This window comes from Scardinius erythrophthalmus (genome assembly GCF_964197995.2).
Source record: "Scardinius erythrophthalmus genome assembly, chromosome: 2".
Lineage (NCBI taxonomy): Eukaryota > Metazoa > Chordata > Actinopteri > Cypriniformes > Leuciscidae > Scardinius > Scardinius erythrophthalmus.
This window is the reverse complement of record NC_138222.1, coordinates 50,930,020-50,942,891: the sequence shown is the minus strand read 5'-3', so window position 1 is coordinate 50,942,891 and position 12,872 is coordinate 50,930,020. Positions and strand designations below refer to the sequence as shown.

The window sequence follows — 12,872 nt, the reverse complement described above, 5'->3', positions numbered from 1 at the left end:
ATGAACAAAACATTTGTTACAGTATTTATCAATCTTTGTCAATAAAAATCCAGCTGTTCATTGTTTGTTCATGTAAGTTCACAGTGCATTAACTAATGTTAACAAATACAACCTTTGATTTTAATAATGTAATTGTAAATATTGAAATTAATATTAACTAAGATTAATAAATGCTTTAGAAGTATTGTTCATTCTTAGTTCATGTTAACTAATGTTAACTAATGAACCTTATTGTAAAGTGTCACCATTATTTTTAATAAATCAATACATAACTAGTTTTCTTAATCGTTAAAATGTTGTTGTCAATAATTATTTCTATGAAGTTATCTAAGGAAAATGTAGTGGTGCTCTACACAATGTAAAATTAAAAAATCTGTTATGATAGCCATATTGAATTCAGTTTAGAAATAGATGTCTAATTAGTTATTATGCGTGTTCTACAAATGAGGAAACAAATAGACATAATTATTAAAAATGGTGTAATTATTTATGTTTAGTTGAAAAATTTATGTTAAAGTAATGAAGTTCTTCTGTGTTGTGACTGTGAATTTGGAGCCGGTGCTTAAAATTCTTCGGAATTTTTTCGGCACGCACTCGCACTCGCACACACACACACACACACACACACACACACACAAACACACACACACACACACACACACACACACACACACACACACACACACACACACACACACACACACACACACACACACACACACACACACACACCGGGGCTGTTAATTCAGGCTTGTCAGTGAAAGTCGGTGTGGCTGATGAAAGCATGCCGGGCGGCTTCTCTGAGCGTGTGCCAAACTCCTCTGCTCTTTAGGGCGTAAGTGCTTGGAGAAGTAACCAGCGTTAGCATGTATCCATTCACACTTGCACCAGCAGACGCTCCCATTGCTAAGATGTAAAATTAGATTCACTTTTGATACCCAGGTATATTTTGTTTTCAAGCTTCAAACGCTTGTAAATAGTTCCCCATTTAATGAGAAGGGAGGGAAAAAAGCTTTTCAGGAGCTTGCTGTGATTTTATAACCTCTTTAACTTGCATGAAATGTTTATAAGAGTGTCACCACCAGGCACTTCTGAGAAACCCGTCAGCCTGGCATCAATACGGTAAACTCATGGTAGCCAACTTCAAATTGGTCTGCAGGATTCAGGATTTGGTGCATGTGCTGCAGCTAATCTTCCTCAATAAACCTCTAAGACAAAAGGGAGTTTCAACTCTGAAAGACCCCGAACCGCTTTCTTTTCTGTGGGCTTCTTACTATCTCACAATGAACTTTTGACACTACTTTTAACAGTTGCAATTCCTCTTAATTTGTCCATGCTGTAGTCCTTTATTTTCTTTTAGTTTGGGGGATGTCATAGATGGCTTGCAGCTGGCAGGTTTTGAGGTTCATTTCATGAGTCAGGAAAAGGATGATTATTTTATGTACTATATAAGTTTTTTGATATATAGACAGTGGCTGATATATGTGTGTGATATACAGTACATTAATTGCATATGCATACATCATATATGTACATGATACATTTATTTGATTTAATATAATTCCAATTCCAGTAAATAAGACACACTCTCACACTTCTTCATGCACAAAATGTGTGTGTGTATATATACAGTGAGGAAAATAAGTATTTGAACACCCTGCTATTTTGCAAGTTCTCCCACTTGGAAATCATGGAGGGGTCTGAAATTGTCATCGTAGGTGCATGTCCACTGTGAGAGACATAATAAATAAATAAAAATCCAGAAATCACAATATATGATTTTTTAACTATTTATTTGTATGATACCGCTGCAAATAAATATTTGAACACTTGTCTATCAGCTAGAATTCTGACCCTCAAAGACCTGTCAGTCTGCCTTTAAAATGTCCACCTCCACTCCATTTATTATCCTAAATTAGATGCACCAGTTTGAGGTCGTTAGCTGCATAAAGACACCTGTCCACCCCATACAATCAGTAAGAATCCAACTACTAACATGGCCAAGACCAAAGAGCTGTCCAAAGACACTAGAGACAAAATTGTACACCTCCACAAGGCTGGAAAGGGCTACGGGGAAATTGCTAAGCAGCTTGGTGAAAAAAGGTCCACTGTTGGAGCAATCATTAGAAAATGGAAGAAGCTAAACATGACTGTCAATCTCCCTCGGACTGGGGCTCCATGCCAGATCTCACCTCGTGGGGTCTCAATGATCCTAAGAAAGGTGAGAAATCAGCCCAGAACTACACGGGAGGAGCTGGTCAATGACCTGAAAAGGGCTGGGACCACCGTTTCCAAGGTTACTGTTGGTAATACACTAAGACGTCATGGTTTGAAATCATGCATGGCACGGAAGGTTCCCCTGCTTAAACCAGCACATGTCAAGGCCCGTCTTAAGTTTGCCAATGACCATTTGGATGATCATGGGAGAAAGTCATGTGGTCAGATGAGACCAAAATAGAACTTTTTGGTCATAATTCCACTAAACGTGTTTGGAGGAAGAAGAATGATGAGTACCATCCCAAGAACACCATCCCTACTGTGAAGCATGGGGGTGGTAGCATCATGCTTTGGGGGTGTTTTTCTGCACATGGGACAGGGCGACTGCACTGTATTAAGAAGAGGATGACCAGGGCCATGTATTGCGAGATTTTGGGGAACAACCTCCTTCCCTCAGTTAGAGCATTGAAGATGGGTCGAGGCTGGGTCTTCCAACATGACAATGACCCGAAGCACACAGCCAGGATAACCAAGGAGTGGCTCTGTAAGAAGCATATCAAGGTTCTGGCGTGGCCTAGCCAGTCTCCAGACCTAAACCCAATAGAGAATCTTTGGAGGGAGCTCAAACTCCGTGTTTCTCAGCGACAGCCCAGAAACCTGACTGATCTAGAGAAGATCTGTGTGGAGGAGTGGGCCAAAATCCCTCCTGCAGTGTGTGCAAACCTGGTGAAAAACTACAGGAAACGTTTGACCTCTGTAATTGCAAACAAAGGCTACTGTACCAAATATTAACATTGATTTTCTCAGGTGTTCAAATACTTATTTGCAGCTGTATCACACAAATAAATAGTTAAAAAATCATACATTGTGTTTTCTGGATTTTTTTTTTTAGATTATGTCTCTCACAGTGGACATGCACCTACGATGACAATTTCAGACCCCTCCATGATTTCTAAGTGGGAGAACTTGCAAAATAACAGGGTGTTCAAATACTTATTTTCCTCACTGTATATATATATATATATATTGTCACATTCACTGTCTGTCATCGTCCTGTCTGCACTACAGTTCCCAGAATCCTCCTTGTTTCCACACCTGAACTCACTCCCTTCATTACCAACCGGTTCATCATCATTATCTGCATCACCTGTCTTGTGTTCATCTGTGTGTGTATTTAAGTTCCTGGTTTTCACTCTTCACTTGTCGGTCAATGCTTATGTTAGGTTTGTTAATGTTGAATGTTAGGTTTTCTGTATTTTGAGCACACGCTCCCCTTTTGTTTGTATCAGTGTATATTGAGAATTAAAACCTTTGTTTCGTTATCTTCGTGTTCGTCTCCTACTTCATCCACCCCGGAAGCCTGACAGATTGACCGACCAAAAAGATGAGCTGGGAGCTCGCTGGACAGATCGCGGCTTTGGCTCGGGATAGCCGCGATCTGTTCCAATTCACCTGGGGGTTTGTTCCTCTTGCTGCCTCCTGCTCGCTGGATGACGAGACGATCAAGGCGTGTTACCGGCTTGGGGCCAAGGAGGTCGACCCGAGGGAGCTTCCAGATCTCTCCGGTCAGGACTGGAGAGAGGCACTCTCCTGTTGTCTGGAGAGCTTCCTCCCGTGGCACGCCATGTCACCGTCTGCACTTCACGCCAGTCCAGCCGAGCCCGCACTTCACGCCAGTCCAGCCGAGCCTGAACTTCACGCCAGATCTGCCGAAGCCAAGGCAGTATGCGTCATGCCCGCCGCGCCTGAGACAGTGAGCGTCATGCCCGCCGCGCCTGAGACAGTGAGCTTCATGCCCGCCGAGCTAAAGACTGACAGCGTCATGCCCGCAGAGATTTTGTTTTCTTTTATTCCGCCGAGCTTGAAGCTCCCTTCGCCGCTGGTTCCGTCCAGCTCAAAGCACTCTTCGCCGCTGGTCCTGCCCAGCTCAGAGCCCTCTTCGCCGCTGGTTCCGTCCAGCTCAAAGCCCTCTTCGCCGCTGGTCCTGCCCAGCTCAGAGCCCTCTTCGCCGCTGGTTCCGCCCAGCTCAGAGCCTTCTTCGCCGCTGGTCCTGCCCAGCTCAGAGCCTTCTTCGCCGCTGGTCCTGCCCAGCTCAGAGCCTTCTTCGCCGCTGGTCCTGCCCAGCTCAGAGCCTTCTTCGCCGCTGGTCCTGCCCAGCTCAGAGCCCTCTTCGCCGCTGGTCCTGCCCAGCTCAGAGCCCTCTTCGCCGCTGGTCCTGCCCAGCTCAAAGCCCTCTTCGCCGCTGGTTCCGCCCAGCTCAGAGCCCTCTTCGCCGCTGGTTCCGCCCAGCTCAGAGCCCTCTTCGCCGCTGGTTCCGCCCAGCTCAGAGCCCTCTTCGCCGCTGGTTCCGCCCAGCTCAGAGCCCTCTTCGCCGCTGGTTCCGCCCAGCTCAGAGCCCTCTTCACCGCTGGATCTGCCCAGCACAAAGCCCTCGTCACTGGATCTGCCCAGCACAGAGCCCTCATCGCTGGATCTGCCCAGCACAAAGCCCTCATCGCTGGATCTGCCCAGCACAAAGCCCTCATCGCTGGATCTGCCCAGCACAAAGCCCTCATCACTGGATCTGCACAGCACCAAGCCCTCATCGTTGGATCTGCCCAATACAAAGCCCTCACCGCTGGATCTGCCCAGCACAAAGCCCTCGTCACTGGATCTGCCCAGCACCGAGCCCTCATCGCTGCCCAGCACCGAGCCCTCATCGCTGCCCAGCACCGAGCCCTTATCGCTGCCCAGCACTGAACCCTCTTCACGGTCCCTGTCAGCCCGGTCAGAGACTGTTTTTAACCATCGCTCTCTGGTAACCGGGACTTTTCTCAAGTATTTTTTTGGGGGGGGCCATAGGGCTCCGTCCTGGCCACTCGAGGGGCCATGGCCACCTGAGGGGTCCTCACCACCATGGTCACCTGAAGGGTCTTCACCGCCGTGGCCACCTGAAGGGTCTTCTCCGCCATGGCCACCTGAAGGGTCTTCACCGCCGTGGCCACCTGAAGGGTCTTCTCCGCCATGGCCACCTGAAGGGTCTTCTCCGCCATGGCCACCTGAAGGGTCTTCTCCGCCTTGGCCACCTGAAGGGTCTTCTCCGCCTTGGCCACCCGAAGGGTCCGCACCGCCTTGGCCACCCGAAGGGTCCGGACCGCCATGGCCACCCGAAGGGTCCTCACTGCCGTGGTCGCTTGAGGGGACATCACCGCCCTGGCCACCCGAAGGGTCCTCTCCGCCGTGGCCACCCGAAGGGTCCTCACCGCCGTGGCCGCCCGAGGGGTCGTCTCCGTCCTGGCCACGCCCACAGCCTGCTCCACCGTGACCACACCCACAGTCTGCTCCGCCCTGGAGGCTTCCTGCCTTGTCTCCCTTGCCTTGTCTTCCCCGTCAGCCTCCAGGGCGCCCACCCTCCCACCCCTTTGGTCTTTCTACGGCGCGAGGACGCGCCTACCGGGAGGGGGGAGTAATGTCACATTCACTGTCTGTCATCGTCCTGTCTGCACTACAGTTCCCAGAATCCTCCTTGTTTCCACACCTGAACTCACTCCCTTCATTACCAACCGGTTCATCATCATTATCTGCATCACCTGTCTTGTGTTCATCTGTGTGTGTATTTAAGTTCCTGGTTTTCACTCTTCACTTGTCGGTCAATGCTTATGTTAGGTTTGTTAATGTTGAATGTTAGGTTTTCTGTATTTTGAGCACACGCTCCCCTTTTGTTTGTATCAGTGTATATTGAGAATTAAAACCTTTGTTTCGTTATCTTCGTGTTCGTCTCCTACTTCATCCACCCCGGAAGCCTGACATATATATATATATATATATATATATATATTCACCAGTTTAAGATGTCTCTTCTTGAGTCTAAGATGTCTTGCAACTGTTTTCTTCATGCTTGATATATATCTCTTTTTCAATTGTCTATATGAATGACCTTAACTGTTTATTGTCTAATTAATGGTTGGATTGGGAAAGATATGGGTGGTTTTGGTGTGATGGAGAGCTTTTGTCTTTGTTCTGTTAGTATGTATGTATGTGAAGTATGTTTTTCTTGAGGTCCCCTCGAAAACGAGATGTCACATCTCAAGGTGTTTTCCTCTTAACAATATAATATTTAAATAATATATTATATAAAGTAACCCAATTAACATTCGAAAAGTCCTTAACCGTCCTTAGTCCTTAAATCTTACAATTACAATTGCAAAATTATTCAGCTTGATCTGTATGTACAGTAGTTGAACACTGTTAACATTTCATAACATCTTATCTCATGGTGTGGCAAATGTTACATGCAGGCCTCCCTAAATGATAATGTCCACACGACTCCACAGTACTTTTCGATTAGGTTTAATGTGGATGTTGTGGTCTTGTTTTACAGGTGTTAGCGAGCCAGACGCAGAGTGCTTACTTCCTACCTGAATTTGCTCTTTCTCCACAAGGAAGCTTTCTGGAAGACACAACAGGAGAGCAGTATCTCACCTATCGCTATGATGACCAGGTCAGAATAACAGAATTACACACACATTCCCTGTGAATATTCATCTGGATTGTGTCTATTCAATTGAGATGATTTCTAATTAAAATCATACTTGCCACTTCATATTGTGGTGATTAAATTGCACTTTGTAAAACTGCTGCTCTGTGAAATGATCGTGGTTCATTAGCTTCTTGAATTTAATACTAGCTAATAGGCTTTGTTCTAACACCTAGTGAGCTGTCTTGATGTGTGTGTGTGTGTGTGTGTGTGTGTGTGTGTGTGTGTGTGTGTGTGTATACAGTAGGGCCTATATGTAGAAAATGTAATTTTTTTTTGCATATAATATATAATTTTACCTAATATACGTTGGATAATTTATGTATATTTTATATAAATATATTTATATATTTTTATATTTTTTTATATTATATATTTTTCAGTATTGATTGAAAATGTAAATATCTAAAAAATGTACTTTGTTGTTTTCTCTGAACTTGGTGTGATGCTTTCGGGGATTGCCTTTCCGCAAATATACATTGTCTTTGACCCAAATATTGTTATGATGCATAATTATGCCTCCTGCCATTTTGGAACTGTCAAAAACGCACACCTACGATGTTTTTATGTGCTGTCTGTAGGCAGTTCACTAGGTTTTGGAACAGATCTATAAATTTGTCTTTAGAGTTGCATGATTTTTTTGTAGATAAGTAAACTCAGTAAGAATGTCCTCGGGGTGTATGATTAAATGAGTCAGTGATTAATTTCACAGGATGGCACAAGTCAATCATGAATCATTTCTGTGTGCATATCTGTGCTGCACTGAGGGGTAAACAGTTGGAAGGATAGTGAGAAATAATATCAGTTCTACAATGTGTCATTGTGCTATGAGTAACTTAACATTTAATATGATATAACCCTATTATATGTCTTCAACATTGATAAGACATGTTTCTTGAGCAGCAAATCATCATTTTAGAATGATCTTCCCAGCCCCAAAACTTTAAACGAGCGTTTTTAATATATTTTTATATTAACTCTTTCCCCGCCAGCGTTTTTTAAAAAAGTTCCCAGCCACCGCAAGCATTTTGAAACATTTTCATAAAAGTTTCATCGCCCCCATTATATTTTGTTGTATGAATATCTGAACATGCAATAAATCAAAAGAAAGAACAGAGCCTCTGCTTTTAAACAGAAAAATAAAACATTTTATTCTAGCTTAGTGCATTCTTTTTTTAATCAATACATGAATGTGGGTAAGTTTCATTAAAAAAGGCAACATTTTGAGAAAAACCCGTTTTTTTTTCCAGACTACATCCAGATGGGATTCAGAACAATGATCAAAACATAGATGGAATAGATCGAGTCCATCAACACCCCAAAAGCTTGCACAGTCCTATACCTCATCCTAGATCGACATTTCATTCAGTAGCTTTAGGCAGTATTGATTTATAATATATGCTTTTAAATGTTTATGCTATCGTTTGTTTCTGCTTCTTTTTCACCTGTGTTTTGATCCGGAGATTCAGTACTCTTTCAGAAGATGTGTCATAGCGCCCCCTACCGTATAACAGTGAAAACACGGAAAGCCGGAAATTTCCATCAATGGTGGGGAAAGAGTTAAGCAATATGTTATGAGAAGCTATATTGTGTTGTGAATATAGTGACTGCTGAAAGGCTTTGTCAGTGCACGGCATGTTTCGCATCAAAGCAGTTACTATTGACCAATCAGAAGCCTGGACCTACACTATCTGTTTTAGGACTATGACACTGAAAGTGTTAAAGGCATAGGGTATAAGGGAACATCGATACATCGCTTCACAGAAAGTGGAGAGGGAAAATCACCCAACTGTCACACCGTCACCAGTCAGAACGAATAATGGATCAGAGCCATTGAAAGAGTTTTTCAATGGCTCTGCAGTGGAGGAGTTTACATACAGTAGTTACATTAAAGGAGTTTACATACAGTAGTGGCCAAAAGCTACAAGTTGGATGAAACCATCAAAATATTTTAAATATGAGGGAAGAACAAAAGGTTAAGGGATTTATGTGACAAAAATATTTGTCAAAAAAAGCTACAGGTTTTATTTTACTTTGCAAAAATATTCATAGAAAAACAAAAACTCACAGGAAAAAGTATACATTAACAACAAGATAATCAGTTATTAATATTTTGTTGGTCCTCTATTGTTTTTGCATGTTTCAAAATTTCTTTGTATGACAGTGTGGACAAAAATTATATCTGCACAATTTGGCCTGTTTCACTTTAACACATTTTTAATAATTGAAATAAAGGGTGACAATGTCAATTTTCCTAGGCTGGACATCACTTTTGGCCACTACTTTATGTGTTTGAGTATTCACAAATTTGGTTATTATTATAATACAAAATAAAGTAATTATGCATGTTATGACGATGAATGGTACATTTGCATATTTTGTTGTATGAATAGGTATGACAAAGTAAAAGTGTTGAGAAGCAGCTGAGGCTCTCCTTTTTTATTTACTTTATTTACCTCAGGAGTTTTTACTATGTAGCTGCACGTGGGAATGAAAACGCACGATATAAGACTGATTCAATGCGATTATTATGACCATGGATTAACACATATACACATGGTTAAACAAATCAGAACCTGGAACGCACCTTTATTAAAGGCACAAGACCTGTCATTGATGTAGATACTGATTTGTCAAATTTTGAATGATCGTAATTCACAGAAATAATATAACCTTCCGTGACATGCTCTGTGTTAGCGGTGGTTGGACCATTTCCACTCGATACAATCAGTTAAGACTTTCAGATCAGCCCCTCGGCTTAAGGGGAATTTAGGCCAGGCCGTCTCGGTAAACCCTCTGTAACAGGAAAGTCCAGGTAAACCCAAAGTTTATAGGAATTATAAAGCTCTGCCTGAGTGTTTTCTTTTGAACGCCTGCCCTGGGAGCCATTAACCCAGACACACTCTGTGCCACTGAACTGTTTTGGGGCCTGTTATGGAAACCTTGGTTCACTTTAGTTCAGCACTGATGTCTGTTTCCAGGCCAGTTGTTATGTCTGTGACGTGTTGGCATGCATGTCCAGGATGGCTTTTATTATGGTGATTTAATACTGGAATGCGGTGGTGGCACAGCAACCATGCAAACACATGCTGCTTCCTGTTGTTATGACAGACTTCCAAGCATTTCTGCTCGTATGGGCTCATACTAATGCACTGCTGTTGTATATCAATACTGATAGGTGTGTGTGTGTGTGTGTGTGTGTGTGTCTGTGTCTGTGTGTGTGCACGAAAACATACTCAGTGGCCCTGTTTGCAATAGAATTCTACCTTACTATTAATTTTGCTGCAGCATATAAAGAGTATATGTGATTTTTTTTCAATTTCTAATTGATAAATTTAGCATTGTTTTCTAGTTTCAGTTTATTTTTTTATTTTAGTTAATAGTATTTCAGGGCTGCTAAAGTTAATTCAATAGGATCATTTAAAAAAAGGTTGTTACATTGGAGGTGGATTGTTTCACGTTTTAGAATATACCTTGTATCAGAAGTAGTAAAACTAATTTGCAGCCATTTGTGAAAATGTCATTAAAATGTATTGAACTTTCTTGTTTTTCCTAGTTTTCTGTTTTTTTTTTGCAGTTAACACATCTTTTTTTTGTAATTTATTATTTTATCAGGCATACATTTTGATACATTTTTTAAATTTTTATTTAAATTCACAAAATTTGATTGAAAATACAACCTTTTTGACTTCAAAGATGATAATTAGACTTCTTTCGCTCAATTAAACAAATTTGTGTGGACTTTTATTCCAGACTATTTTTTAAAAGGAGTATTGTTGCACAATTTTTTTCCCAGTTTCACACTGTTATTTTCTGTTATTTTAGTATTGTTTATATTCTGTTATAGTATTTATTAATATTTTGAATTAAATTTGTATATTTTGAATGTCATTTAATTAAAAAAAAGTGTTCATTTTTATTTTAAAAATACTTTTAAAATATTTTCATTTAGCTTTTATTTTTATTTATTTTAATTTTAGTGTTAGTTTTAATTTTAGTAATTCAACTATTTATTTTTAGTTAGTTGCCAAGGAAACATTCCTAATTTTAATTTTTTCAGTTAATATTTAAATTGTATTTTATTTCCAAAAAATATTTTTAACAGTTTTTGTTTTAGTTAATAATAACAACACAGTAGACAATACACAGTGTATAATATATTTACCTTTGACAACATCTCTGTACAGTGTATTTATACAGTTTCCAATAATTTCAACATAGTTTCCATTCTTATGCAGACACAGAAAATGCCCTTGCTGAAAAAAGCGTCACATTTCTGTCCATTATGGGGAAAAAAAATAAACCGACTGATGTTTGAAATTTAGAATATGTCAAAAGATTGTAAAATCTTCCCATTTGTGCCGTCTGCAAGGTAAAGGCATCAAAAGAAAATGCCACCGGCCCCAGTGCCGCTGCTTGCATGCTGTTTCTCTCCATTAGAAAGAAGGTGGATACCATCCAGGCCTGTGCCTGCTGAGGTTAGCCACAGATGGAGGGCTTTCCCCTACAGACACGGGGCTTAAACTAATAGATAATGCACATGTTCCCTTTGGGCATCTCCCCGGCCAGCCGAAACCGTATAAAGCAGCTTTCCTCAGAGAGCCCCGTAAAGCATATCTAATGTTTTTTTGTGTTGCGCTACCTGCTTGAGACTTTGAGTTTAGCCAGCTGGAGATTTTTGGCTCAATGCAGCACGCTAGTGCCAGTGTTTCCACTTACAGCCAGTCCAGTTCTCTCTAAAATAAGTTCTCATTTGAAAAGACGTGACACAGTGCAGGCAGAAGGTGGATTTTTAATGGATGGGTTTGGAGTGTGTTGATTAATTTGGGTCAAGGGGCGTGCAACGGTCGCAGAGATTTGAACGTCTGGGTTTGAGAAGGTGTTCACCTTGGGAAAGCCAGTGCCAGGTTTCATCTTTGTGGTGTTTGACGGTTTTTTTTTGTAAGAGTGGCCCCCGTCTGTGGCACGCCGATGTGCTGGAATGGAGATTTTAATTGAGAGAGTCAGGCTCAGCATGGCTTAAAAGAACTCAGAACTTAAATACTAAGTATCACTGAAGTGAACAATAATGAACAAAGCAGGAGGGTGTTGCATTTTAGCCATAAAGTGTGAGGGGCCCTGGTCTATACTGAATGCATCTGCATGCATAATGATATACCAAATAGCTGGTAAACAGGTGTTTTGCATCATAGCTGTTTTTATATTGTGTGTTTTAGCACAGTTGGAATCAAGCATTGTTCTCTTACACTTTAGATTAGGGCCAATTCTCACTATTAACTAACTATTAACTATGACTTTTGCTATAATAAGCATCCATCCATCCATCCATCCATCCATCCATCCATCCATCCATCCATCCATCCATCCATCCATCCATCCATCCATCCATCCATCCATCCATCCATCCATCCATCCATCCATCCATCCATCCATCCATCCATCCATCCATCCATCCATCCATCCATCCATCCATCCATCCATCCATCCATCCATCCATCCATCCATCCATCCATCCATCCATCCATCCATCCATCCATCCAAAACCTTCAAACGTCTACTGTTTATCTATCTATCTATCTATCTATCTATCTATCTATCTATCTATCTATCTATCTATCTATCTATCTATCTATCTATCTATCTATCTATCTATCTATCTATCTATCTATCTATCTATCTATCTATCTATCTATCTATCTATCTATCTATCTATCTATCTATCTATCTATCTGTGTGAGCGTTCATGCATGGCTGCTCCTAATTGTCTCTAATTAAAGCCTGAATTCTTTCCAACTGCTAAAAAACCCATTTCATCACCCCACTGCCTGCTAATGCTCATAACGCCTTTTTATTCAATGACACCCTTGATCTATTTTTAATGTGGATTAAAATTTCCATAAATGCGCTTCTCTGAATGCCTCCTTTGACTTTCAGGTCCGTGTGCCAAAGAGGATGTTGGTATTGCCAAGGTTGGGATGCTAATCAAGACTCTCTTAGTTATATGGGACATCTAGTGTTTTACCCTGAGCTCTTTCAGTCGAGGGTTGTGTAAAGTCCCATTTGCCTAATCCTCAAGAACGCCTGACAAGATGTGGCTCAGTTATAAGTTAATGCTTGACATTTGAAATTAGATAGCGAT

General features: G+C 41.4%; 1 protein-coding gene across 1 annotated transcript in view; it reads left to right on the top strand.

Annotated features, from left to right (window-relative positions):
* adamtsl3 (ADAMTS-like 3) overlaps positions 1 to 12,872 on the top strand; it is a 181,719-nt gene that overhangs the window by 27,972 nt on the left and 140,875 nt on the right. Inside the window, exon 3 of the mRNA XM_081358718.1 lies at positions 6,578 to 6,697. Coding sequence (XP_081214844.1) covers positions 6,578 to 6,697 — 120 coding nt within the window. The remainder of the gene's footprint in view (positions 1 to 6,577; positions 6,698 to 12,872) is intronic.